Source organism: Lacerta agilis, chromosome 2 (assembly GCF_009819535.1).
Source record: "Lacerta agilis isolate rLacAgi1 chromosome 2, rLacAgi1.pri, whole genome shotgun sequence".
NCBI lineage: Eukaryota > Metazoa > Chordata > Lepidosauria > Squamata > Lacertidae > Lacerta > Lacerta agilis.
In genome coordinates this window covers 60,126,452-60,153,579 of record NC_046313.1, presented here as the reverse complement: position 1 = coordinate 60,153,579, position 27,128 = coordinate 60,126,452, and the positions used below count along the sequence as shown (strand labels likewise).

The following is a 27,128-nucleotide window of genomic DNA, read 5'->3' as shown; positions in this document are numbered from 1 at the left end:
TAGACTAGCTGTGTCATATCATAGGTAAATGTATCTAGCTACTACAGACCATTGGCTGTTGGATACAACTCTCTTTCATTAGTCTGGTAGGCTTGTCATATGTCAGGAAAATTACTGACATGTCCTGGTTTTTGGGACATCAGCAAAATGTCAAGGGAAACCTGATGGATTTCTAATAAAAGCTCAACATATTACTTTTCAAAATATGGCAACCCTATCAATCTGGTAACTTTATAATGGCAATGTTATTGTTTCACAGATTCTGTACAGTCACTCATTTCTATATACCCTAACACAATTAATCCTAGTCATAACTAGAGCAATTGAAAATGAACAGAAACTAGGCACCTGAAGTCTTCAGCCTCTTGGATTATAATATATTTCAAGTATGTCTTCTTTGAAGTTAATTACTATTTTCCAAAATTTTCTTAGTTTTAAACATTCCTACGAGAGACAAAGAAGCTCTTCCTATTCACCCCATTGCAAAACCAGTTATTTGCTGTTTCCAGTCAGCTTATAATACTGTGGCATGATTTTATACTATTTTATTTAAAATCTAAACAGATGGAAAAACCTGATCTTTATTCAGCAGAAACACCCATACTGCCTCTAGAGTAGTTTGCTGCAGATCATTTTTCTCATTTGTTATGGAGGATTTAACCTCCCCAGGTGATCCAAAGTTATTAAAAAATGATATCATCTGGAAGGATTCCACTTCTTTTTGATCATAATTGTTTCTTCCAAAGAAACATGAATCTTAGAATCTGATTTGCCCCGTTTTGTGCCATGACAATACGCCTAACCTGCAAGCACTTGCAAAATTAAACACAGTAACCTTCCACTCTTCATCAAATAATAACAAAACGCAATCTATAACATCCACATAAACCTATAATTTATGTTATTTTCAGCAAGCACTGCCACCTACTCCAGGTTAAAGCCTGGATCTCTGATCATTAAGGCAAGAAATGAGATGTTAGATGCTTCTTTCCCATGTATTAAATAACAATGGAAATGAAATGGTCTTTCTTGTAATATTTCTGTCTCTTGTGGGTCCACCTTTCCCCCCAGGTCTTAATGCAGAAGTTGTCTATGCTCTTCCTGAGTCAGCTAATGGCCACTTTTCAATAGAGGAGGCAACTGGTGTGATCCGGCTGGAGAAGCCTCTAAAAGAATCACAGGTGACTGCGCTGGAGCTCACCGTGTGTGCCACGGACAGGGGTTTTCCACGCTCCCTCTCCTCCTTTGCTACTGTCACCGTCTCAGTGGTGGATCTGAAGGAATATCTGCCAGTGTTCCTGGATACGGAATATGTGGTTGTGGTACAGGAAGACGTGGCTGTTGGCACAGAGATTCTGAATCTGTCTTCATTAACAAGGGACAGTGCTAAGGGCACCGAGATCAAGTATGAAATTATGAATGGAAATGTTCATGGGAAATTGAGGCTCCATTCCAGCACAGGTAAGTGGGCTATTTAATCAGCAGGCAAGATAAGCCAATGATACTTTTGTTCTTCTGTAAATTGGCTCCTCCTGTCTATCCCAGGTGCTTCTCTTGCACTCTGCAGTTAATTCCCCTGGTCCCTTTCCATACAGATCTGACAACAATGCAGAGCGATGGTTTTATAGGGTGGGGAAAAGGGAAAAGTAGTGGTTCTTTTTGTTCTCACTCAAAAACACACCAATAAATTTTGGTAACTTTTGAATGGAAATGTTGCTTTATCTGAAACGGTTATGTTTGCCTGTGAGGTAGCCACCCATCCCATTAGTTTGTATAGCTAGTGTGTTGGTATGTTGTATGTGTTCAAAACATTTCTTGTCCCTATCTATACATAGGCATCCTGTATGTTAATGGAAGCCTGGATTTCGAAGTTAGCCATGAATATTACTTGTCTGTCGAGGGTATAAGAAAGGGCTCTGCTTCTCTCAGTGACATCACCATGGTTGTGATCAACGTCACGGACATAAATGACCACGTGCCAATGTTCAGCCAAGACCCGTACATTGCCGACATCCGTGAAGATGCAGCTGTTGGTGAAATGGTGCTCACGGTAAGAAATAGCATGGGACTTCACTACTGCCTTTTGGCCACAGCCTCTCCCGCTATAGTTTTGTGTCCTAATGGCCTCTGTGGAGGAAAATGCACTGGGCAGTGCACAGGATTATCACTAGAAGATGAGCCTTTGTCCTGGTGCAATGACGGATGCAGTAAATGGGAGAAGTGGGAAAAGGCAGTGTGAAACGAAGCTGTTTGGCATATGAGCTGATAGCCATCTTCATTCATCATCGTCAGACCAGGCACAATATTGGTACAAAGAGAAAGAATTTAAAAGCAGCCATTACTGGCCTGGTTTGCACCTAACGTCTTTAACAAACCATGAGTGGTTCCGCGGTCTATCAAACAAGCCATAGCTTGCTTCTCCAAAGTTGGCGTTGTCTTCCAGCTGCTCTTGCCTTGTGACTTTGCAGCTTGTCAGGCCTCTGGGTGGCCAAAGAAACCATGGTTAAGGAAGAATGTTGGGCTCATGCATAGTGCCAAGCCATAGTTAAAACAAACCAGGGTTCATAGACCAACACCAAACCATGGTTTCAGATTGAGGTTTTTCTGGCACTAAACAAACCATAGTTATGCCAGTGAGCAGGGTTCACACATAAAGCTAAAGCCAAGGCATAGTTTAGGGTTGTGTGAGAATCAGGCCACTGAGTTTATATTAGTGATCAGCACCTTTTAAATAGGCTGGTATGGGCTTTGGCATTACACAGAGGAAATAGCAACACCTCCAAACAGGACTGTCATTTCCTAGAGCTACACACACACCATCTGCCCCATGGCCTTGATCCATGCCCCCCCCCTCATCAGGCCACCCCACCCCACCCATTCTGCTTCACAAGTTGTCCAAGAGATAAGGCTTATTTCCTGCAAAAGGTTGCTGGTGGTAATAACTCAGCTCTTTTCCTCTCTACAGGTTCTAGCAGATGACAAGGATGGGATGATGAACAACCAGATCACATACTCAATTGTGGTAGGGAATCCACTGGGCCATTTCATCATTGATCCCAAAGGTGGACAAATCCATATTGCCAAGCACCTGGACAGAGAAGAAGTGAGTGACAGATTCAGTGGGAGTTAGGCTAAGATGTGTTAGGGTTTAATACCGAATAATTAAACTACTGGCAACACATCCACAAGACAAAAGAGGAACTTTTCCAAAATGACAATGGGAGTTAATGGTGCCCACCTGCCTAACAAGTTCATAATACTAATAAAATGTGATAGTCAATAAGAAAGGGTAGCTTAACATTCACTGGGCATAGAAATCAATATGAAGCCAAGAGCTTCTGTTTAAATGGGAAAGCAGGAGCATTCAGTGGTTAGAATACCCATATTTGTGGTTTCTTGATTTGGTGTATAAGCCTAATCTCATCTACATCCTCCACCCTTGCTTCGCCGTCTGTGAGTTGTGATCTCTGTTTATAAAATAAGGGTAATGTAGTTATCTTAATTTAATTTAATTTTTATTTACAGGCTTTTACAATATACAGAACAAAAATAAAAATAAATCACAATCCTTCTTGATTCCCCTTCCCCTCTTTCTGCGGTTCCTTGTTTATATTTTAATTTACTGCATATCCAAATTTACTACTGATTGACTGACATGGACTTAGAACTGATCAACCCTGAAAGTCTTAGTAAAGTAGAAGGCACTTATAATATTAGGCCATAAATGATACTTCACTTAATCATTATTTAATGTGTATTGGAATAACCAAGCTCCTTGGTACATGCGTTATATTTTCTAGATATCCAGCTATTCTCTCAAAGTCCGAGCCACTGACAATGGACAGGTGCCTTTTTTCAATGACACCACTGTACTCATTCGGGTGTCTGATGTCAATGATAACCCACCCAGGTTCTTTCAGCTCAATTACAGTGTGACTGTTCAGGTAAAGTATCGATTCCAAAGCATCAGCCTTACCCGATTAGTCTTTTTCAAAGATAATCCTAAGAGTTGCCTTGTTAATCACAGGGTTTCCTATAGGCTAAGAGGCAACTCAAGATTTACAGTAATAATACAAAAAAAAATTACATAGCCCTTGAGTTTAACTGGATTTGAAGATATTAACTGTGTTGCAGTATCCACATTTGGTCAGAAGATTGTTTATAGCATAATTACCAAAATATCTTGTAACATTTAAAGAGGTATACAAAGTGGGGCATTTTATTATGCTCACGTGCTCTGCACATGTATAACCCTAGCACTTTTGGTTTCTGTTTTTGTGATGGCCTTTGACCAAAGCTGTAGCTACAAATGAACCTTGAACCTGTAAGCCAACTTAGGCCATTCTGTAACTAGCTAGACAACTGGTCTTTCCATAGCTGTCAACTTTCCCCTTTTTTTGCGGGAAATTCCCTTATTCCAGCGCCGTTTCCCAATGCAAAAAAAAGGAATGTTGACAGCTCTGGGTCTTTCTCTAACTTTTTTCTCTGAACGTTTCAGGAGAACTCTCCAGTTGGCAGTAGTGTCCTGGAGCTAATCATGAGTGACAGAGACTCCCCAGAGAATGGTCCTCCATATTCTTTCCAAATCACTGATGGGAATGATGGAAAGGCATTCCAGATCAATCAGGATGGAGTGTTGCTGACATCATCCATCCTGAACAGAAGAACAAAAGAACAATACCTTCTGCAAGTCCAGGTAGATCCATCTTAGGCTCGAATCACACATTACGTGGGAGAATTCTGAGTGGCTCTCCCAGCATTTTTATTATTATTATTATAAATGAAATGGAGCCACAGGGCTGGAGAGCTGCCAGTTTCTTTACAGCAGCAATGCTGGCTAAGGAGCCATTTCTCATATCAAAAGTGCACCTATTAGGTATCCTGCTGTTTGTTCTGTTGAGAGAAAGATACAAGTACCTTACAGAGTAAACAGCAGCTTGGAAGTGTGTATTTTGATTGCAAAATCACACTATTGGTTGGGTTAAATAGCTGCTTCCTCAGTGCCACTGCTCCAACAGCATGGGTAACCCACACAGAAAGACCCTTTGGGAACCCACACCTTTGAACAAACATTCCCCACAAAATATTTAGCCTTGAATAAATTACAGACACTCAGCTTTGCAAATTCAGGTGGGTAGCCGTGTTGGTCTGACGCATGCACATGAAAGCTTATACCAAGAACAAACTTAGTTGGTCTCTAAGGTGCTACTGGACAATTTTTTTTAATTTTATATATATATATATCAGCTTTTCAAGTAAGTGAATATTTTGCTCACAGAATTTCAGAAGTTACAACATAAAAGTCTCCATCTGCCAGCAGTAAAATGAAGATAAAAAAAATGGTTCCAAACAACTTAAACACAAAAGCACTTGGTTTCCTTCCTTCCTTCCATTGTTGCGTTAGCAAAGATGCTGGTTATAAAGTCTCCATTTAGGGAGATTCAGTTCACTTGCAAGGAGCCATAGCCGCATGGCTCCTTCTTCTAGGAAGCTCAAAGAGAGAAGAAACAAAAGGTTGCTGGGAGCCTGCTAAACTTCACTCCCATTGGCAACCTGAACTCAAATTAACCCTTTCATTATGCAAGTGTGAGTCATTAACTGTATATTACATCATTTCTTACCTTGAGTAGGAGATGGAGGCATGCTAGAAAACACGTTGATCACAAGTGTTAGTGCCAAGTTGTAAACGTCTGCTGAATTTCCCTCAACAGGTCACAGACAGTGGTATCCCTCCTCTCTCTTCATCTGCATTTGTAAACATCAAGGTGACGCAGCAAAGCAGATATCCACCTTCAGCCCTCTCTCTGGAGATTTTCATCAGTACTAATGAAAGAGCATTCCGCGGTGGGGTTCTTGGCAAAATTCATGCCACAGATCGAGACCCTCACGATACTCTGCTGTACACTCTGGAGTCGGAAGTGCCGGAAAAGAGACACTTCTCCGTGGGGGCTACAGATGGGAAGATAATTGCAGACGGAAGTCTCCCGCACGGTCACTATGCCCTGAATGTAACTGTCAGTGATGGGACCTTTGCAGCCACAACCAGCGTCCACATCCACGTGTGGTCCTTCAGCCAGGAAGCTGTGGATAAGGCGGTGGTGCTGCACTTCCGCCACCTCACCCCCGAGGAGTTTATAGGCGATCACTGGCGCAACCTGCAAAGGTTTCTGGGAAGCATCTTCGAAACCAGGAGGCAGAACATTCACATGGCTAGCTTGCAGCCTTCAGGTGCTACCAATGGAGTGGACCTTCTGCTGGCCATTGGGGAGCCTCATCTTTCGTTCTTTCAGCCCAGCTTCCTTGCTAACCGGATTTCTGAGTCAGCTGAAGAGATGGACCAGCGAGTAGGACTGAAGATGAAGAAGGTGACTCATGTCCCATGCCAGGAGGGGGGCTGTACCACTCAGCGAGCTTGCAAAGAGACAATGCAGCTTGACCCAGGCATGGTGTTCACTTACAGTACTGCCCGACTCAGCGTTCTCACTCCTCGGCACAGTTTGGAACAAATGTGTTCTTGCAATGGTGAGAAAGTCTTCTGATAAATCACCTCCTTGAAAGTATTTCAAGGTTTTCTGTTGATGTCCTTCTTGAACATTGTAGAATGCCCTGCATATTTTGTTTCTGCTCTCTCTCTCTCTCTCTCTCCCTCTCTCCCTCTCTCCCTCACACACACATCCTTCTTGCATCTTTGTCGTTCAGACCAAAAAGAATGTATTTCCAAAAACTCAGAAAATACCTACTCCACCCCCCCCAACTAACCTGTAGCTCAGTGGTAGAGCCTACGCCTTGCATGCAGGTGGTCCCAGATTCAATCCCTGGCATCCCTAGATAGGGTTGGAAATGCCTCCCATCCAAAACCCTGGACATCTGCTGCCAGTCAGGTGAGCTAGATAAATCTGACTCCAAATAAGTCAGCTTCCTATGTAGTCACTGGGAGCACAACAAAGTCCAATCCACCCCCCTGCCCACCTATGAAATCCCTGTGAAACCTACCTGCCTGCCTTGTTCTCCCCAGTTGCTATAACATACACCCATTCCCTGGCACTGTTGCTCCAGCAGCAGTGGACCGGTGGGCTAGGGAATTTGGTCTTTCCCCACTCCCTCTCAGATACTGGCATGCTGCTACACCTAGTATTGCTTTGGCAAGGTGTGGTTTTCACAGTGTTCATGGTCTTCACAGTGCTTGCAATAGGCTTTTGATGGCATCTGTCTGTCTCGAGACACAATAGAAGACGGCGCCACCAGGGATAAAGTCCAACTGCTTGAGAGTGGCTGTTTGCTGTAGTGGTCAATATGGGAGAGAGGTGTTTTATGACAGCTGGGGCAGATGAAGGCATCCAGAAATTAATTTTTGAGACTGTCATCCAGTAGGAAATGTGAATTTTGATAGCTTCACTCCCTGTCTGGTGCATTCTGAGAGCCAGTGTGGTGTAGTGGTTAAGAGCGGTGGACTCGTAATCTGGTGAACCAGGTTTGCGTCCCCGCTCCTGCTCCTCCTCCTCTTCTTCTTTTGTGATGTGGATTGCAAGGGGTGTTCATTAAAACCTCTGTGGTGTTGTGCCTTGGGGAAGCAGAGCTGGCGTAGCCTTGCAGCTAAAGAAGCTGAGCTCTGAATCAGGGGGTCCCTAGTTCAAATCTCACCTCTGCCATGGCTTGCTAGGTAGACTTAGGCAAGCTGCTCTCTCTCAATCCTCCCACCTGTAATACTGGGGGTAGCAATATTGGCTTCCTTTACAGGGTTGCTGCATGGATCTGGTCATGCATGTCCAAATCACACTCAAAAGTGTTATATAAATGTGAAATATTATTATTAAGTATCACTATAGATCATGTTCAAGATAAAGAAAGCATAGAACTGTAGAGTACTGTATGATGTCTTGTTTCTGAAAACAGCCTTTTTTAAACTTTCATTTCCAGGTACAGCCTTGAAGTTCAGTGGACACAGCTACATATGGTACCATCACCAAGGTAAAAGGGATTGGCAAATGCAGTTCCATTTGAAAACCCACCAGCTCCATGCCGTCCTGCTCACTACCAATGGAACCAATAGTGCAGTTCTGCAGGTAGGAATTGTGGATCCTTACATCCTCCACCACCACTACCCTGCAACCCAAGGAAGCAGGCACAATGTCCTTCCCCATCTCAAATGTAGAGCACCTGCATATATAGCTCAGTTGGTTAGAGTGTGGTGCTAATAACACCAAGGTTACAGCTTTGATCCTTGTAAGGGACACCTGCGTATTCCTGCATTGCAGGGCATTGGACTGGATGATTCTCAGGGTCCCTTCCAACTCTTTGATTCTGTATGTAGAGGTGCACTTTGCAACAACAACAAAAGGAGGGGGGAGGGGAAAAAACCAACCATTTTGGTTTCTTGAAAAGTCAGTAAGTTTTCATCTTTATTTAAAGAAGTATTGCTAAACTTATAAAAGTAATATCATTGTGGTGTACGATAAAATCATTAAAACATAATAGTATTATAAAATCATATACAGAACAAAGGGCCAACACTAAACCAAATTAATTCTCCAATTACAACTGCCTGTTTTCAGCAGGCAATGAAATAGCCAAAATTGTAGGTGCCCCTCTGGTTTCAGCAGGAACAGTGTACCAGAATCCTGGTGCCACTGTACTAAAGGCCTTAGTTCGTGTAGAAGCTAAACAAATATGTGATAACTTTGGGACATCATGCTTTATACAGTTTGTACCAGTCTTAGCTTGGTAATGAACTGGCAATCAATGCAGAGCTTTCAGTATCAGGGTATCCTGCCAATTCAATGAACTTACGAACTTGGGAAGCCTCAGGGCTTTCATTTCACCATGATTCGAGTTCATGGTTCAGTTCCTCTCATCCTGGCCACACAGGAAACAGCAGTCATCAATTCCAGCAGGCTGCCATAATTATCTCAATACATATCTGTGTCTTTCAAGTGGAGATGTGCTGAAATATAGTGTGTCATGGGCCATGTGGTTGATCTGGATGAATGAATAAGCTTCTCACATTTGGGGTCAAAGCTGATGTGGTGCAGGAGACTGTCATCTGCTCACCATGTTAACATAGGAACATAGGAAGCTACCTTATACTGAGTGAGACCATTGATCCATCTACCTCAGTATTGTCTACACTGACTAGCCACAGATCTCCAGGCAGAGGAAATATGTTTCAGGCAGAAGATATTCCCAGCCCTATCTGGAGATGCTGAGGATTGATCTAGCATGCAAGAAGATGGCCTACCACTGAGCTGTGGCCCTTCCCCCCCCCCTTTAAAGCAGCCATGGGAGATTGTCTACATATCGGGCACCCAATTTAATCAACAGAGCAGTGCTGAGGGAATGGGAACTTCACCCCTTTCCACCCTATGTGTTCCCGTTCAGCCTGAACCTGCTGTTAACCCCACTGTGGGGGTGAAGGACAGGCATTATCCATGAAGTCTATCTGGACTTTTTACCTTCACCACCCACTTTCTTAAACAACACTCATAAAATTGCTTAAACTGAATTAGGTTGAGACTAGCTGCTCAAAATTTGACAAAATTTGCACATTCAGATTGCACAGTTATGGTGGCTCTGCAGAGGTTGCACAACAAACCTAGTCTCCCAAAATATCAGACTTCTTGTGATAAGGAAAGTAATGGAAAAGACACTGGGAGGTGTGAGGAACGCTTGCCTTGATGCAACATCAGCAAACAGATTGGAATGAATGCTTGTTAAATAGCCAGCATTGACTAATATGCATGCGGGGGGTGGGGTGACTGCTCAACAAAATGGCTGTCTGGTCGCCTACACAGCATTTAGTGAAAAAGAACATGCTTAACGGGCATGAGGTTAGAAATATTGAATATCCTTTGATGATTCATAAGGGGAGAAGGCAGTCACAGAATTGCCTCCTACATTTCTAACACTCAAGAGCCATTGAATAAAGATGAATAGGCAACGCGCTCAGCTAATTATAGCTATTCAGGTAGTCTGATGACAGTTTATAATAATTACTACACATAATTCATTAGCTTTTAATGATCTAGCCTGTTTACACAATAAATCTGAGCTAAAAACACCTCACACATCTTGTTGCTGTTTTTCTCGCACATCTCCCAATTGTTTTTTAAAAAATATTTTTATTAAAGTTTTTTTTTATTTACAAAGGTAGTGCAATGTCTCTTGTATTTTTCCATATAACATTTTTACAAATCAGTTTTTGTTGTTGAGACATTAGGAAGAGCACAAGCAAACAACAGAGAACCTACACAAACAACGCTGACACCAAACCCTACTCATATCAAGTAAAAAAGAAACATTGTCACCCACCCCACCTATCTCCCCGTCCCACCCACCTGTCTCCTAATTGTTTTATCTTTTTGGCTGAAACACATTGCTCAGCCGTGACAATCCCTGAAACGAGATGGAGATACTATAAGGATATAAACCCAAACTAAACTAAACTCAAATCCAAAAAATTCGGGGTGCGAACCCCTAAATAGCTAAGAATATATATAACTTATAAATCAAACTGAAAACCCTAACAAGATGCCGGCTCTTTTCTCGTTTCACTGGATGTAGTCTGTTTCCTCAGAGGGAAATTAATTCTAGAGACTATAGGAAAATGAAAATGAAAAAGGCTTTCAAGGCTGCAAAAACATAAAGGACTCAAGAGCAGTAGGGGGAATTCCTCCCAAACTGTTTAATATAAATTAAACTCAGGTTAGCTAACCTAAACGGTGTGAAAAAAAACTAACAAAACTCATTAATTTGAAAGGATGAAGCCACACAGGCTCCTGAGCAGTCTTGATCATGTATCTGTAGAAGCTTGTTGTAGGAGCCTGTATGGCTTCATCCTTTCAAATTATGATGACAGAGTCCAGCTTGGTTCATATGGGGAGAGGCCATCCTTGAGGTATTGAGGTCCTGAGCTGTTTAAGGCTTTATAGGACAAAACCAGCCCTTTGAATTAGGCCCAGAAACTAATTTGCAGCCAGTGCAGTTGGGCCAGGATTGGCATTATACGCTCAAACCGTCTTGCCCCGGTGAGCAACCTGGCAACTGAATTCTGCACCAGCTGAAGTTTCCAAACTGTCTTCAGAGGCAGCCCCACGTATAACTCATTGCCACAGCTGTCAACTTTTCCCTTTTTTAAAGGGAAACTCCCTTATTCCGAATAGGATTCCTCGCAAGAAAAGGGAAAAGTTGACAGCTATGCTCATTGCAGTAATCTAACCAAGAGGCGATGACCCAAGTCTTCATTGGCCTTTGCTTTAATTGATGGCAGGCATTTTTTTTTCAGGGTCATCCTACATGACTTACTCCTTGACGAACAGCCCATGTGAAAGTTGACAGATTAGAAAGAGGGAAGAAGAGACTTAGTCAAGCACCAACATGTGCTTGTATTTCTCTTGATGAGTTTCATCACTCAAGACATCTAGCCAGAAGCAGGAACATTTTAATCTGATATCATTCCCTTTTCTTTCTTTTTTGGCTGTACTTTTAGAATCTTTATGGAATTCAAAGGTGTGCTTACTGCTTCTCCCTTGGCAGCAGAGGAAGAACTTCACCCTCCAGATACAGTTTTCTTTTTACTTGACGGTCCTTGGTTGAGTTTAATGCACCTTGATGCAGGAAGAGGAGCTTGTAACTTACTGACTTCGAAATTTTAATATAGCTTTCCCGATTGCTGCAGCACAGCACTTAGCAGAGAAAACAAATTATTTTAAAATTACCTTTGAATCCCTTGCCCTATTTGTTTAGTTCAGGCACCCCCAACCTTCGGTCCTCCAGATGTTTTGGACTACAATTCCCATCATCCCTGACCACTGGTCCTGTTAGCTCGGGATCATGGGAGTTGTAGTCCCAAAACATCTGGAGGGCCGCAGGTTGGGGGTGCCTGGTTTAGTTTAAAAACACACACAGCTATTTTACTCATTTTAATACTTCAGTGCACAATCTGTCCTAAGCACATTTAAATCCCAATAATTTCTACGGGAGAATGAAGCCGTCTGCTCAGTTGACATCAGAAGCATCTTAAAGTGATTAACTTTGGTCAAATTGTATCTTTACGGTTGTTTTATCTTTCACTCCTTGAAACAGAATTTTTTTTTCTTCCTTTCACCTCCCCTCCCCCAACATCTTGTAAACCAACAACTTTCCTCCACAGCTATTTACATCACCTTCTGTGAGCAAAGCTGTTCAGCGTGGCTCATAAATGGTATAAAGCATATGAAATTAAAATAATGTTATAAAGATCTGTAAAATAGCACAAATGCAAAGCCAACAATCAAACAGGTATGAAGCCCTTCCCTAACAAGGAAACAAAAAAAGACAGTAAGATGTAATTTGCAGAAATTGCAACAGATTTTTCACTTGCGAAACATAGGCTGGGCTTAGGCAGGCCTTTTCGGAGAATAAATTCCATAGGGAAGGGCATTCTGGCAAGCACTCTTCTTCAGCCCTCCATAAACATAAGCGATAGGGCGGACTTAATAAGAGGGTGGGAACCATACCTCAATGCCCAAACACATGCCTTGCATGCAGAAGGTCCCTGCTTCGATTCCTAGCTGGACTAGATGGGTCATTGGACTGATTCCGTAGGCTCATCTTGTGTTCTATGAGCTATAGATTTGGTGCGGGTATATGTATATCTTACTATTCACTATGATTTATTTATTATTGAGAATATTGATGATAGTAATAGCATGTTTAAGAAGAATAAAATAAATATTGTTCTAGAAGGGAAGTCAGGTATAGCATTTCCTTGACTGTGATGATTCATTCCAGAGAAAATCACTGTAATCTCACCTCATTGAGAATAATGATTTTCTTTAAACAAAATCCAGCAAACTAGCTCCTTATTCATACTATGTAACTTCTGTGGAAAGGATATCCTTAGGGAAAGTAGGTTCCCCTTCCCCTTGAGATCTGTGTAAAGTTGCAATTTCACCACAACCACTCCAGCATGTCACCGTACCACGGCAGTTGTCAAGGCAGATCTTTGCCACTCTTCTTGCACCCCCTGCCTTCATTCCTCCCCTTGGAATTGGCTCTGGGGAGAGTCAGGAAAACCTCTAGAGCAGCACACAGGGGTGGAGAAGGTGGGATAATTCCATTCCATTTGGAAAGCCAAAATGCTTCTCCTGACAGAACTATTGCCCGTAGTAGGGAGGATTCAAGAGCATGCTGTAACTTTAGGTTTTCGCAATTGGAGTGGAACAAAGGGCTCTGTTACACCCAGCACAACAGATCCACTTTATAAAATAATAAGACTTTTGTGGTTTTGAAAGTGGGGGAAATGTATTGGGAAAATGTGGGCATCCCACATTCCTACAAGCAAATCTGGATGAGTGCAGGACCAGTGCTCATGGTTGCATAAACAAATCAAAATGGATAATCTAACCTCCACATTAGCTTTGTAAGCAAATCTGGATGAATGTTCAGGATGGAATTCAACATAGCACTAAGGGGAGGGGGGCGTGCAGGACACCCCCACCCACCCAAAAAAAACCTGTTCTGGGGATTCCACCAATCTTCCAGAGCAGATTTAGGAGGCATGGCGGGGGAGAGGGAGGAAAATCCCATTGCATGAGAAGACCTTGTTCTGTGCACACAACAACTTAGCTGAACCCCACCTTCAATAGATAGGTCTTCATGGACTCTGCTTCCACCTTGCTGAGAAGCTGCTGACTATTACAATCAATCTTTTTCTCTGCCTCTGTGTCTTCTCTGCTGACTCTCCCCTGTGCAAAACTGTCAGCTGCCTTCCACTGTTCGGATTCTGCTAACACTCCTCCCTGGCGCCAGCAAAAGAGCAGTTCCGGCTTAGGCAGCAACTTCTATAGCATTGACAAGAGGGCGAGGACAGAGTTGTTGCACAGCCATTTGGTAGGCAAGTCGTCAGTCAAGTCTTCAGTGCCAGTGTTATTTCTTTACTTCTGAATCATCTAAGGCCCAAATGGCAGGCATGATTACTATGAATTTTGAATGGCTGTAAATTCTATGAAAAATCAGTCTTAATTAATGACAATGCAAGTTTGGGTTATAATGTATGTACTGTATTTTCTGAGCTTCTTTTGATTTACATTTACATTTTGTTTGGTTTTGGTGTGGGAACCCACAATAAAATAACACTTTAAAAATGTGTTCGATGCTTAGGCTACGTACACACTGTACCTTTAAATCACATTTGAAGCACATCCCTGCCCCAGTCAAAGAATTCTGGGCATTATACTTAACCCTTCACAGAGTTACAATTCCCAACATCCTTAGCAAACTGTCGTGCCCTGAATTCATTGAGGAGGGAAATGTGCTTAAAGGTATAGTGTGAATGCAGCCCCAGACTCTAAAAACAGAACAAGAAAGCAAAACGGGCACTTCTTATTTATTTATGTATTTAAAAAGCAAACACCTCTACCTGTTTTGGTATGTTTTGCAGCTTGTGAATGGAGTGCCTCGCCTTGGGTACAGATGTCGGAGCGGTTTCAGCGGTAACCTTTCGTCCAGCCAATTTGTGGGTGACAGGAAGTGGCACTCTGTCTTCCTGGAAGTGAAAGGCGATTCCATCCGTTTGCTTGTTGACAGCTTGGGAAATGCCTCTCTGCAGCTCCCCGAGGCCTGCAACCCTTCCCATTCCAGGAGAGATCTGCTCATTGGAGGGTTTGTGCAGCATCATCAGGCTCAGAGGGTCACTGATGGGTTCAGAGGGTGCCTGAATGCCATTACGCTCGATGGAAGAGACCTGGTGGTCTTACCAAAGGAAAAGAGGTCCAGGGGTGTTGTTGAAGAGGCAGGCGTTCGGCAATGCTGCCCACACACCGGTGCCTGTAGGAGCAACCCGTGCCTCAATGACGGACTCTGCATTGAGATACAAGGTGGAGGTAAGAGCTCTGTTAATAGCAGTAATGGGCAATGTACAATTTTTTTTGGGGGGGGGAGGATAGAGCAGCATCCCCAACTTGACAGCCTCCAGATGTTTTGGTCTTCAGCTCCCATCATCCCTGACCATTGACCATGCTGGCTCAGGCTTATGGGAGTTGTAGTCTGAAACATCCACAGGGCACAAGGCTGGGGAAGGGTGGCCTAGAGAAATAACAGCAGGGATTAGTCACATTTAAGGAAAATAGCTTCTGTGAAAATATGAACGATAGTGAAGACCTTGGCCTGTTTAGGATGTCATGCTGCCTCTTCATAAAGCATGGCTTAAGAAGCCAGAAACGAGCATAAAGCCTGCACACAGGGCATTTTTTCCAGGAGAAACTCAGGCCTGGCATCTCTCATGCCATTTTAAGAGAATGAGGGAAGTGTTCGTGGTGAATTCCAGCACCTCTTTTTTTTTTTTTTAAGAAAAATAACACTGCCTGCACACACTTTCTTTACCTCTGCTCCTGGCTTAATATCCTGATTGGTTAACCAACAATAAACCAGACTTCTCTGTTTGGAATGTACCAAGGAACTGTGGTTTAAACAAGCCAGGATCTTCATGCCAAAGCCAACACAGGAGGGGAGGAGGAAGGCAGAGGCAAGAGACTTGACCCAGGCTTCCTAAGCCAATGGTTTATGGAACTGGCAGTGTCACAGGTGAACTGGGCTTGTGTGACGCTGGCTGCTGTTGCCAGGTATTCCCACTAGCTGGCTTTGCAGTTATTGCTGGAACTCCTTGAGGTGATACAGTCAATTGGGAAATTCCAAAGGATTTGATCATTGAAGGACCAAACTGCTTCATTGCCTTCATTCAAATGTGCCTGGGGAAAAGGCAGCAGAAAGAAAGCTCTTCCTTCAATTTTCTGTTCCCGTCCCTTCTTTCAATAACTTAAGCACTTGGGAGTCTGGTCTTTAGATCCATTTGTACTGTCAGACAGGACTAGAGGTTTACTTGGTTTGTCTGTACCTACCTACCTACCCAACATTTGTATCCTGCCCTTCCTCCAAGGAGCTCATGGCATTTTCTCCACATAGCACCCCTAAGCTGGGGTTGGGTAGACTAGCCTCAAGTCACCCAATGAGCTTAATGCAGGGTTGCCGGACAAATGGCAGTTGCTGAATTCCTACACATCAGCCTCTCCCCCCTTTACGTTTAAATCAACCGTGCAAGGGACAAGAATGTGAAAAGTGTGGGGTTTTTCTCTTTGCCAGCATTTGCTGCAAAGGGGGAAGGGTGTGGAATGGATGAAGGTTTTAGCCTGTGGCCAGCGAAGAAGATTTGGATAACAAGAATGTTTAGGCTGGCAGGATGGGAGGAGCAGGGGAACCTGTTTTGGCCTGTGAGTATTTTGGAAGGCAAGCGAGTGGCACTGGGAAAGGGGCTTAAATAATTGGGTTGGGAACTCCAAAGAGAGGCATATTCATTACGAAGGCATGCATGTACTCAGGCCCAAAGTCGGTGAGTAATAATTTCCAATTAGAATGCAGGGATGGTTATAATGGAGTCATATTGGGAGGCTAGATGTGGAAAGATAGCACATTAGAAGAGGAAAAGATGAGGGCTTTTTAGGGGTTCACCACCATACTTAAAGCAGGCCCCCCCAGCAAAACCACACATAGCAAAATGTGTGTTGTTCTGATGCCTACTGAACAGGGGTGCTCGGGCCTTCAGCCACCTCTGGTTTGGTGGCCAAATGCGAACACTGACCCTTGGACAAATGTCTTTAATGGTGACCCCAGAAGTTCTCACTAAGACTCCTTAGAGTTGTGGCTTCCCCCAAAGAATCCCGGGAACTGAAGGTTTGTTAAAGGTGCTGAGAGTTGTTAGGAAACCACTATTCCCCTCACAGAGCTCAGAGTGGTTTACCATTCAGCCCCTCTTCCCAGGGAACTCTAGGAATTGTAACTCTGTGGGGGAAATAGGGGTCTCCTAACCACTCTCAGCACCCTTAACAACCATACTTCCCAGGGTTCTTTGGGGAAAGCCATGACTCTTTAAAGTAGCATAAATGTACGCTCCAAGTGGGGCCTTACATTCATACACGCAGTCCTTGATTGACCGGTTTCATTTCCATTCAGTAATGTAACCCATCTTCTTCACTTGGGGGGGGGGGAAGACAAATCATAAACTCCAGCTCTAGTGCACAAGCATAATGTGCAATGAGCTTTAAGCAGAATCATTTATACACTCTCTGTCACTGGTGTCCACATCAGTGGAAAGCATTCCGTCCCAATGCTCATGGGATGAAGCCACACATTTTATAAGCAAGGAGGGCACCCAGCAAAGGTGCTCGTTTGCTTGTAGAGATTTTTCCTTTCCCTATTCTGGGGTGGTGGTGGTGGGACTGATGGGTGCTTGGAGGTGACTTGGATAGCAGTGTGTGGTAATGGGAGACGCGCACTGAAAAACACTTTGAACCACCTTCTGTAGGCATGTGCACCTTTTGTTATTTCTGCCTGAAGCCTGCTGTCGAGTTGCATGCCCTGACAGGTGAGCAGTTAGCAAAAGGCAGAGAGCACACGTCCTCCTTTCCTTCAGCTCAGAGCAAAAAGCTTACAATTCTTGTCTTGTCAGATCAGCAGCTCAGGCGCACTTGTCAGACAACAATTCTCAGAGAGACAAGGGTGTATAAGTTCATGTCCTCACAGATTTGCATGCACTTCTGCAGCGCGTGGTGACAGCATGCTTGGGGACATGCATGACAGTCACCGTGTGGTGGTGGAAAAATGCCCGTACAAAGTGTGTGCCTGCATAAATGCAGAAGCTGTGGTTGGGGGTTGTTCTAGAATGCCAACAATAAGCTAGAACAGCCCTGGAATTGGTATCTGAGCATTGTCTGATCATTTTGTACGTGCATTTCACTTGGGCACCTGTGCTGGGAGAAAACAGGAAGGTGGGAAATATGGAAAGCAAAATGGCAACGGAGAGTCATGTCTTTTGTGGCCATGATTCCACATGCGCTATCCAATAGGTGCCCATGACGCCGGTGCAGTTGAGGTAGTGCAGCTGCAGTGCTAATTACTGTAGTAGCTTGAGCTGTGAATGATTCCAATTTTCCCAACAACTCAACATTTGTTTCAGTACATTGTAAATGTTATTTCCCAGGAATGGATGGCTGTAACAACTGTGCATTCCACACAGGGCTGGCCGTACCATAAGGCAGAGTGAGGCAATAGCCTCAGGTGGTAGATTGGAGGGCAATAGCTCTGATATTCCTCCTGAGCCCCTGGCCATTCTCCCCTGTTGCAGATCTGAGCGATACGTCCCATAGAGCTGTCCTGCTCCCTCATAACTACTCCCAGGTGCACTGGGAAACACTATCATCAAATTGCTGGGCGTCAGGGTGTAGGATTCCACTGTCACCCAGCTTCTTTATATTGAATTGGGTGGGAGGGCCTATCTTGTCCATTGCCTCCAGGCTGGTTCCCTGATTCCGCACATGAAAAAAATGTCATTCTGGTTTCACTTGTTTTTCAAACCTTCTCCATTTCTCTCTCTCCTGTCACTAGGTTATTCTTGCATCTGCCCCATACAGTTTTCTGGAGACCACTGCGAAGTTGCTGATAACCTTTGTGAAGGCAAGCCCTGTTTGAATGGGGGGAGTTGTGCCCTCTCCGAGAAAGGCGGCTATACCTGCCATTGCCCAGAGTGGTACTGGGGAGAAAGGTAGGTGTGGCCCTTAAGCGTTACCCCCTCCATGCTTGAATGACACAAGAAGCAGGGAATCGTAGCACTGCCACCACCAACAGTTTTCACGCCACGTCTGAAACGCAACAACTGTCAGAGGAGTCGGTTTACACGTTTCAGATGCTAGATGGGTTCACACATGCTCGTTCAGAATGGATGCCCTAATTCCATTTAAAAAAAAAAAAACACTGCGAAATGATAACTGCCTGTAGAGTTTTGCTATCAACCAGTGGCAGTCTCTTACTTAAATATGAAGTCAGGTGAGAACTCGTGGTTAGGCTCAGAACAAAAAGGTTGTTGGCGGAACTTTGAATTCACTTAGATGATTAGAGAAAAAGGAAAGGGCAGTTAATATTTATAATAAGTCTTGGTTTGATGACAACAATGAAAAAGGAGAATAACTCTCCTCATCTTGCCTGTGTGAGGAAAATGCACAAATCGTCACTAGATGGTGCTGCTGTACAAGCACCTACAGGTCTTTGGCTACATAACTGATGAGTAATATATTTTCATTATTATTACCTGCCATCAATGTCACTATAATTAATTAATTAATTAATTAATTAAACGGGGGAAATTATTTACACACATAACAGATACAGTTGTTTGGGCAAGGAGCAGGATGTTTGGGGTTATGGGAACCCAATTATGGATCTCCCTAGGCTATACACACCAGATCCTAGGGGCTGAGACACTTTCGCCTACCCCCCATTATTCTTATTTTTTTAAGACAGCTTGGGCCCCTCAATGTTCAAGGGGCATTCAGCTCTACCCCCTGGCTCCTCATGACGTCGCACCTGTGACATCAGGATGTCGTGTTGGGCCCTCTCAATCCTCTTGAGAAGTTGGTGCCTCTGCTCAAGGCACAGCACCAACAATTGCCCAAGTCAGGCTCTGGCTAAAGCCTCAGGGCTAGGAAGAGCATCTCACCAGCCTGACTGACCACCAGGCCCAGATGGCAATGTGTAGGCATCACTTCACTTGAGAGTAAAGCTTGACTCCCATCCAGCTAGCTGCTCCCCTTGCTCCTCCGTCCACCTGCTTTTGGGGAGCTCTGAGGAAGGTCCAAGGGTATCCTCAGAGCCAGGTATTGTAGGTGAGGTAGCCAGAAAAAAAATAGGGGAGGGGGCTGTGGGGAGCAGGGGGGAGGGAAGGGTGGTCAAACTGCTGCAGCGAAAAGGAGAGTGGAGGCAGGGAGGGGGGGGACATCGGCTGGATTGTGCCAATGACCTCTGAAGTTTGGCACTTTTAGAGCTGTTAGGATGACATAGGCCAACACAAAGCTGGCATTCATAAAGTTTATAGCCTCTCATCCTATTCACCAGCATTTCCATGCCATTACCATGAGACTGTCTAGCCTTCTATGAACATTTGTTCTTCCTTTATCTTTGATACCATGTTATACGCAGGTTATACACCAAAGTGTTTTCAAAGTGTGGTCATGCTATAGATTATCACTGAAGAAAAATGACATCAAGTTTTGAAATATTATGACCTTTTACAGTATTAAAATGGAAATGGTTTTGTTAGCACACCAGCAATATTTACAGTATATTTAAAAAAAAATTAAGGAATGAAGGTGAACATTCTGAACAGAACATTCTTTAATACAAAAATAGCTTTGTTTTTTTTAACCCTGGGTTTTTTTGTTTTGTTTTGTTTTGTTTTTGCATATTGAACTTTGAATCAGTTCTTCTGAATTAGATCCCGATGGCTAGATTTAGCTACACTGAACTGTAATTCTTCCACTGAAGGCAAAATGAGTTAAGATACCTAATTGTTTCTTCAATGGTACTATGGACACAACAATTTTTAGCTAGACTGGAATGCATTTTTTTTGTTCCTCTGGCACTCTAACCCACCCCCCCCCATGACCTCACAGGTAGAGTCTCTGATACGTGTGATGTCACATTGTCTAATGATGCCTTCCATCATCTCTTCCGCAGATGTGAAAAAGTTGCGGAGAAATGCCTGGAAAACCCATGTCTGAACTCTGCGCGCTGTGTGAATTCTGATGGTTCCATTCACTGCATCTGCACGGGCGACTTCCAGGGGGCATTCTGCACGCAGAAAATTGTGACTCCAACGATTAGTCCATCCAGCTGGATCTTGGGGCCTGGAGAGATTGCCGAGATTTCCGCTGGGCTGTTAGGTGTCCTCATCCTGGTGACAGCGTTTATACTCATCCGCAAATTCTACTGCCACAAAGTCAAGGCTCACAAGCCTGTGGCCAAAGAAGACCCAGACCTGCTCTCCAAAAGCGAATTATCCAAAAGTGTCGGGGTTGGCACTCAAGGTCTTAACCCCATCGAACTAAACATCCTCAGCGACGGTCACCACCACCATCTCGATGCACTAGACCCAGGCAAGCCTGCCGTCACGACAGAGTTTGCGGCCTTCAGCACAAACCATGTTCAGAAACAGCGGGGCGCCATTGTGTGCAGTGTGGCCCCCAATCTCCCAATTGCCACGCCCTCATCTGAAAACGAGCCCGTCATCAAGAGCACCTGGGCTGGAGAAAAGATGGGTTTGTTTGACCTTCTTTCTCTATTCCCGCCTCCCTTCCCTCTGCTGCGTTCAGGTGCTTCCAAATGACCTTCCTTTCCAGCAGTTAGTGCTCACGGTTGTTATTGTGTGAGGTGTCTTTGTCTCACAGTAGCCATTCTGTCACAGGGATCTCCGTTTCTTGCCATTCAAAACACAATATTTTGTCTCTGGGGAAACGTATTTTCTCCTTTGCCCTCCCCAATATAGATCATCAGTTCTACTAGGGTTGATGTGAGTATCGTGTAACTTTGACTGTGCCCACTACGTCAGTGGTCAGAAGCTTCTCCTGCCATTTTGCGGTCTTTCAAAAAGAAATGTTTTTCATTTTTGAGAAGCTTTCCTCTCTGCACCCCTTAAGCACAGGAATTTAATGTTGCCCTTAAAAGAAACAGAAGTGAGCTAGCTAGCCAGGCTACTTCCACATCAATGCAACACTTGAGGGTTAAAACAAAATAATCTTTGATTGGTAGGTTTTCCTTATCTCTCACACCAGTGCACAGATTTCCCTCCGGGTAAAAGGATTTGGTGACCACTTGTATGACTGTCACACCAAAGCAAGATTACCCCACACACACACACACACACACACACACAACCATTAGATGGGGAAAGGGTGCTGATCTGTGCTTTTGTATTATCTGAAAAGAGGTGAGTGTGCCGTCAGCAAAACAACAAGAAGCCACTAGCTCAGAGAGGAGACAAAAGTAATGTAGGCAAAATATTTGCTCCTTCCAGCCCCATGGTTTTGCTCTTGATCCCTGGAATCTTTATGCAGCCTTGTCAGTGGTATGCCCTGCTGTTGAAATGTGTGGATCCTGATGTTCTGTCACCAAGGGCATTTTCACACACCAAAAACTAGACTGGTTTGCCTATGATCTGTTTCAACGCAGCAGTGCTTTTGTCTGGGCCTGCAAAGTTTGATTATACTTGCCTTTTTACAAAAAGAGAGCAGCTTGGCAATCATTTGGGGGGGGGGGATACTATGGCATTTATCAGCTTGAAGTTCCTTCCCCTGCAAGCAGAAGCTGTGTGCAGATAAGATGAAATCAACTTTAAGCAGCTGTGTTTAATAAGGGAATTGCTAATTTCAACTTACATTTCAGTCTTGATTGAATGGCTTCTTGCTATGACATCTCTGGGTTTCTGTTAACTCTAACCCACAGCATACACAAAAACTTCTATTGATTAGTTTCAACACACACTCTGATGCAACATTCAGGGGCAATAATATATCCACGTTTATTACTGTGCAGAAGGAGTTAATTACATAGACAGAGTAGTGAGCAAGCTGAGCTCTGATGGAAATAATTTCGTGATTTTTAAGCCACGTTTCAGTGTCAGAGGCTATCATGTCCATCAAACTGACTTGCTTTCACTTCTCACCTAGCAGTCAAAGAGGCCAGCTATGAGTCTCACATGCCAGTAACAACATATTTCAGAAATGAAGTAATGTGATGGATGTATGAGCCATATTAAAGGGAAGGTGAATGAGATAACCAATCAGAATAGGAAAAAATATCATGGTCCACCACTATTGCATTTTGGATAAGGGAGGATGGGATGACCACAGGCTTAGAAATGAAGAATGGCACATTCAGAACAGAAATTTTGCATGTTTGATCCCAGAATTTTCTAATATGTGAGAGGTAATTAAAGTTCTGATCACTAGAGGCTAGATAAAAAAGAGGTGGGAAGTCTTCCCACCTGTTTTCCATGGTGAAATAATGGAACTGCCAAATACACTCAACATGGGGCTACTACTAGAAACATCATCTCCATGGTAAGTTTGCCCCCATAACGATGCATTGTGACCCCATGGACCAGAGCACGCCAGGCACGCCTATCTTTCACTGCCTCCCGCAGTTTGGTCAGACTCATGTTGGTAGCCTCGATAACACCGTCCAACCATCTCGTCCTCTGCCATCCCCTTCTCCTTGTGCCCTCAATCTTTCCCACCATCAGGGTCTTTTCCAGGGAGTCTTCTCTTCTCATGAGGTGGCCAAATACACACAAATGGCTATATAAACCAACAGGTGAAGGAGGGGAGAAGTTTACTGTGTGAAGGTCCAAATTCTTCCTTATCCTTCAAGGATTGTGTTCCCCAGTCACTTCTCTGCCTTTCGGCTAAGATCAAGTGTGAAAGATTGTGTTCCCTTGGAAATAGCTCGTTCTAACTTCTTATGATGAACTGATTCTAGACATTCCTTGGGAGGTATTAACATGCTTTTGATTTTATTCCAGTGTACCCAGGAGAAACAACCTACTGGCCTCCAAGATACCAGCCAGCAGATCTCCAAGAGTACCATCAGTATGAAGTGATTCAAGGCCCTCTTCCACCTTCTCCATGCCGTAGGCAGCCTCCTCCTTCCGTAGACTCAGATACAACAGGCCTTTACGGGGGCTTTCCTTTCCCGCTTGACCAAAGCAACAAGCGGGCCCCAATACCACCCCGCTACAGCAACCAGAATCTGGAAGACTTCTTACCTCCTGGTCCTGGAGAGCTACCTGCTTCCCAGTGCCAGAATGAATATACTGCCATTAGCTACTACCCTTCCCAGCGGGTAGAGAACGAAGGGCCACCTTACCATCCAGACAGTGGGTACAAGAGAGTAAGCATGCGACTCAGTGTGGCCCAGCCATCCTACGCAGACTGTGAGGTGAGGCCTACGTCCACTATCAGAACTCAGCCAGTACCGCCTCCCAGTTATGAGGGCTCTGACATGGTGGAGAGTGACTATGGGAGCTGCGAGGAGGTGATGTTTTAGTGGGACTTGTGTTTGAAACGGGGAGGACTTCCAATTTCATCTGCACAATGAAGGAGAGGCAACTTTCTTTGGAGTGTCCCTTTCCCGGAACATGTGACTTCCTGTGGTATTCTAAGCAGCCTCATCCATGCACATAGTTACACTGAAAATTACCATTGGTGCCACAGCCCTGGTCAACAACCACTTCTGCTTTGGACTGGATTCCAAAGAGAGCTTGTTTGTTTTTTGAGCTGGATTGTATCTGGAGAGCAAAAGAGAACACTGGCATCTTCTGAGCAATAGAGAGTCAGGTGTGGACAGAGAACTTCAGCGCCATCTTCCAACCCCTTGCATGGACACGTTCTATATAAAATACGTTAGAATGCATTGTAACCAAAGAACAATGGGCACTTGTGGTTGTCAGCTGCCAAAGCAGCGGAAATCAGGGCTGAACTGATTGCTTATTGTAAAATATAAGGGAAACATTGGAGTGGCAGCGAGAAATCTCTCAGTGCTGCCTTTGGATCTGGCATCAAAGGTTTACATTAGGCGGAAAGCTCCCTGAGGAGAAAAGGAGGCGGGTGAGGATGGGATGCCCTGCAGTTCAATGTCCCCTTGCTCCTTTCATAGAGAGGGGGACTCTCCTGTCACATCCATTCATTCATTGGCCTGTCACCCTCGAGCCCTGCGAAAGAAAAGGGCCTGAGGAAGAAAAAGAAAGAGAGAAAGAGAACAGTTATATTTTTATAGGAGAAAGAGTTGCTGCCCAGAAAGCATCGTCTCCTTAACTTAGGCCACAAATTGTCACTGGCACTAGAGGTCAAGTGAAAGTAATGAGTGCAGATGGTGGACTAGGAAAGGGCATGAAGGCAATGTGCCATATTTGTACCACAAGCCTTGGTCTGTTTACCTGTAAGTGGCGTCCTCTACAAAGGCTCCATATTAACCAGATCAAGGAAGTCAAGGGTGGTGGTCAGTCTATCTTTCTGCAATTCCCATGATTTATGAGAGCCTGTGTTACTGTGTTGCTGCCCTAGGGAATGAGTAAACAGAGTATGCTGGCTCCATCTGCATCAGCTTTAGTACATGCCACGAACCATGGGCATGTAACTGTATATTTCCTCTCTCTATATATATATAAATAGATATACATATGGACCTACTTGTGCAAGGTGATGTGTGTGAGAATGCGTGCGACTCTACTGATGGACAAACATGGGGAAAGAGAGCCCAAATTGGGTGTGGAGTGGATTATTTAATACAAGGCTGGCCTGTACCTTTAATGCACTGTGCATCTTTAGTTAAATGAAATATTTCTCTGTGAGAGTTTATTATGGACATTTGTTTATCAAAAGCAATAAAGTGGACTTTTTTAAATGTTTTATTTGCAGATCAATTTGGGTTACTGGATAACTGTCCAGCAGCAAGCAATCAGCACAAATCACACTAAAGACAGGGCTATGGAATTTTTACCCAAAGCAAACAAACCACAGGAGTATTCAGCTCTACTCAGTCAACTCAGTAGTAAGACACTGGCCTTGGCCCCACAGTAATCGTAAGAAGATAAGAGCCCTGCTGGGTCAGACCAAAGGCCCATCTAGTCCAGCATCCTGTTCTCACACTAGCCACCTAGATTCCTATGGGAAGCCCACAAGCACTCTCCCCATATGTGATCTCCAGCAGCTGGTATTCAGAGACATATTGCCTCCACCAGTGCTGGTAGAACACAGCCATCGTGGCTAATAGCCATTGATTGGCTTATCCTCCAGGAATTTCTCACATCCAAATTTCAGGCCGTTTGTCAGACATAACTGCACATCCCCGCTCACAACAATTTATTTATTTATTTATGCACCCATCCAGTTCAGTAGGGCTCAGGTGTACATTGAGATGTAGCTTTGCCTCCACATTGATTAAATGCATTGAAACTGCTTATGCACATGCATCATTGTCCAATTATTCTATTGTGATATTTGAAAGCTTGAAAAGGCACCTGATGATTGGTACAATGCAGTGGCAAAGTAGCTTCTCTATCAGTAGGCAATCAACAGACCTTACAATAGGAAAAACTCTCCCAGCTTCTCCTGTCTTAAGGAAATGGAAGTCAGCATCTCGTATCAGGCATTATTTATATTTCCCCCCAACATGGAAATAACCTCTATGCAGAGGCGTAGGAAGGTCAGGTGGTATTCGGTGCAGAAAATTTCTTGTCAGCCCCCCCCCCATTGATTCCCCCCTTGCAAAAATGGTTTTACGCTATTTCATATTTTCTTACAAAGGAATAATGACAAGTAATAATAATAATAAACTTTTCTTTATATCCCGCCCTCCCTGGCCAAAGTCGGGCTCAGGGTGGCTAACATCAGATACATAACATTGGTATAAAATCAAACAATAATTAAAATACCTCCTAAAAACATCTCAAAACCAAATGAAAGTCTAATTAGATGGCTTTCCACAGGGTTAGGGTTGGGAACAGTAAGTGCTCCTCTGAACTGAAATTTCAGCCTTCACAACATAGGAAAACAGCTAAGTAAACAGCTATTTTGGTGGAGGAGGGTCAAGATATTAACCGATATGCATGAAATTTCATATATAGCTATATAATCCCTAGTATTATAATATAAGACCTTTGGAGCAGGCATTTTTTTAAAAAGTTTTTAATGAACCGCCCTAGTAGGGCAGTAATTGTTCCTTGATAATTTTGTCACCCCCTCCATTATGGAACATGGGGCGGTCCACCCCCTATGCCCCCCTTGCTACGCCCCTGCCTCTATGCAAGCTTGCTGACTATGAAGTCTTAACCAGAATGAGTTTTTCATGCAGAAAAACCAAGTAATTGCAATGTTGCATTTAGAATACCACTAGTTGTTCTTATGGCATCCCTACCAACTATCTGCTCCGGTGATTATTTATTACTCATTCTTTTGTATCAGGAGAAGACAATCACAGTGAAGTGAGGAACCTTCCTCCTATGAGCTTATGTGTGGAAAAACTGATCCAGCTGGGGTTGGTGTTGCCTGATGCCAGAAAAAGAAATCACCAAGAAATGTGGCAATTGTGTTCTTTCAAGGCATTTAAGTTGCAGCCATTAGAGAAAAATGAGAGCATGTGGGAAGTGGCTTCTGTTGGTGTTTCCCTGTGAGAATTCTGAGCAAAAAATTAAAAAGTTGCAAATATTTATAGATTGCTTTTACGTGTGTCCCAAAGCAATTTACAAACATACCACAAAACAGCTTAAAAAAAAA

At 43.8% G+C, this 27,128-nt stretch overlaps 1 protein-coding gene across 1 annotated transcript in view; it reads left to right on the top strand.

Annotated features, from left to right (window-relative positions):
* The window catches only part of FAT2 (FAT atypical cadherin 2), a 69,614-nt gene extending 45,456 nt beyond the window's left edge, over positions 1-24,158 (top strand). The window contains exons 13-23 of the mRNA XM_033140319.1: positions 1,072-1,461; positions 1,836-2,050; positions 2,966-3,103; positions 3,801-3,944; positions 4,499-4,696; positions 5,712-6,522; positions 7,918-8,063; positions 14,417-14,858; positions 18,412-18,568; positions 20,536-20,954; positions 23,378-24,158. Of these exons, the coding sequence (XP_032996210.1) occupies positions 1,072-1,461; positions 1,836-2,050; positions 2,966-3,103; positions 3,801-3,944; positions 4,499-4,696; positions 5,712-6,522; positions 7,918-8,063; positions 14,417-14,858; positions 18,412-18,568; positions 20,536-20,954; positions 23,378-23,901 (3,584 nt within the window). The 3' untranslated portion in view covers positions 23,902-24,158. The remainder of the gene's footprint in view (positions 1-1,071; positions 1,462-1,835; positions 2,051-2,965; positions 3,104-3,800; positions 3,945-4,498; positions 4,697-5,711; positions 6,523-7,917; positions 8,064-14,416; positions 14,859-18,411; positions 18,569-20,535; positions 20,955-23,377) is intronic.
* The last annotated feature ends 2,970 nt before the right edge of the window (positions 24,159-27,128 follow it).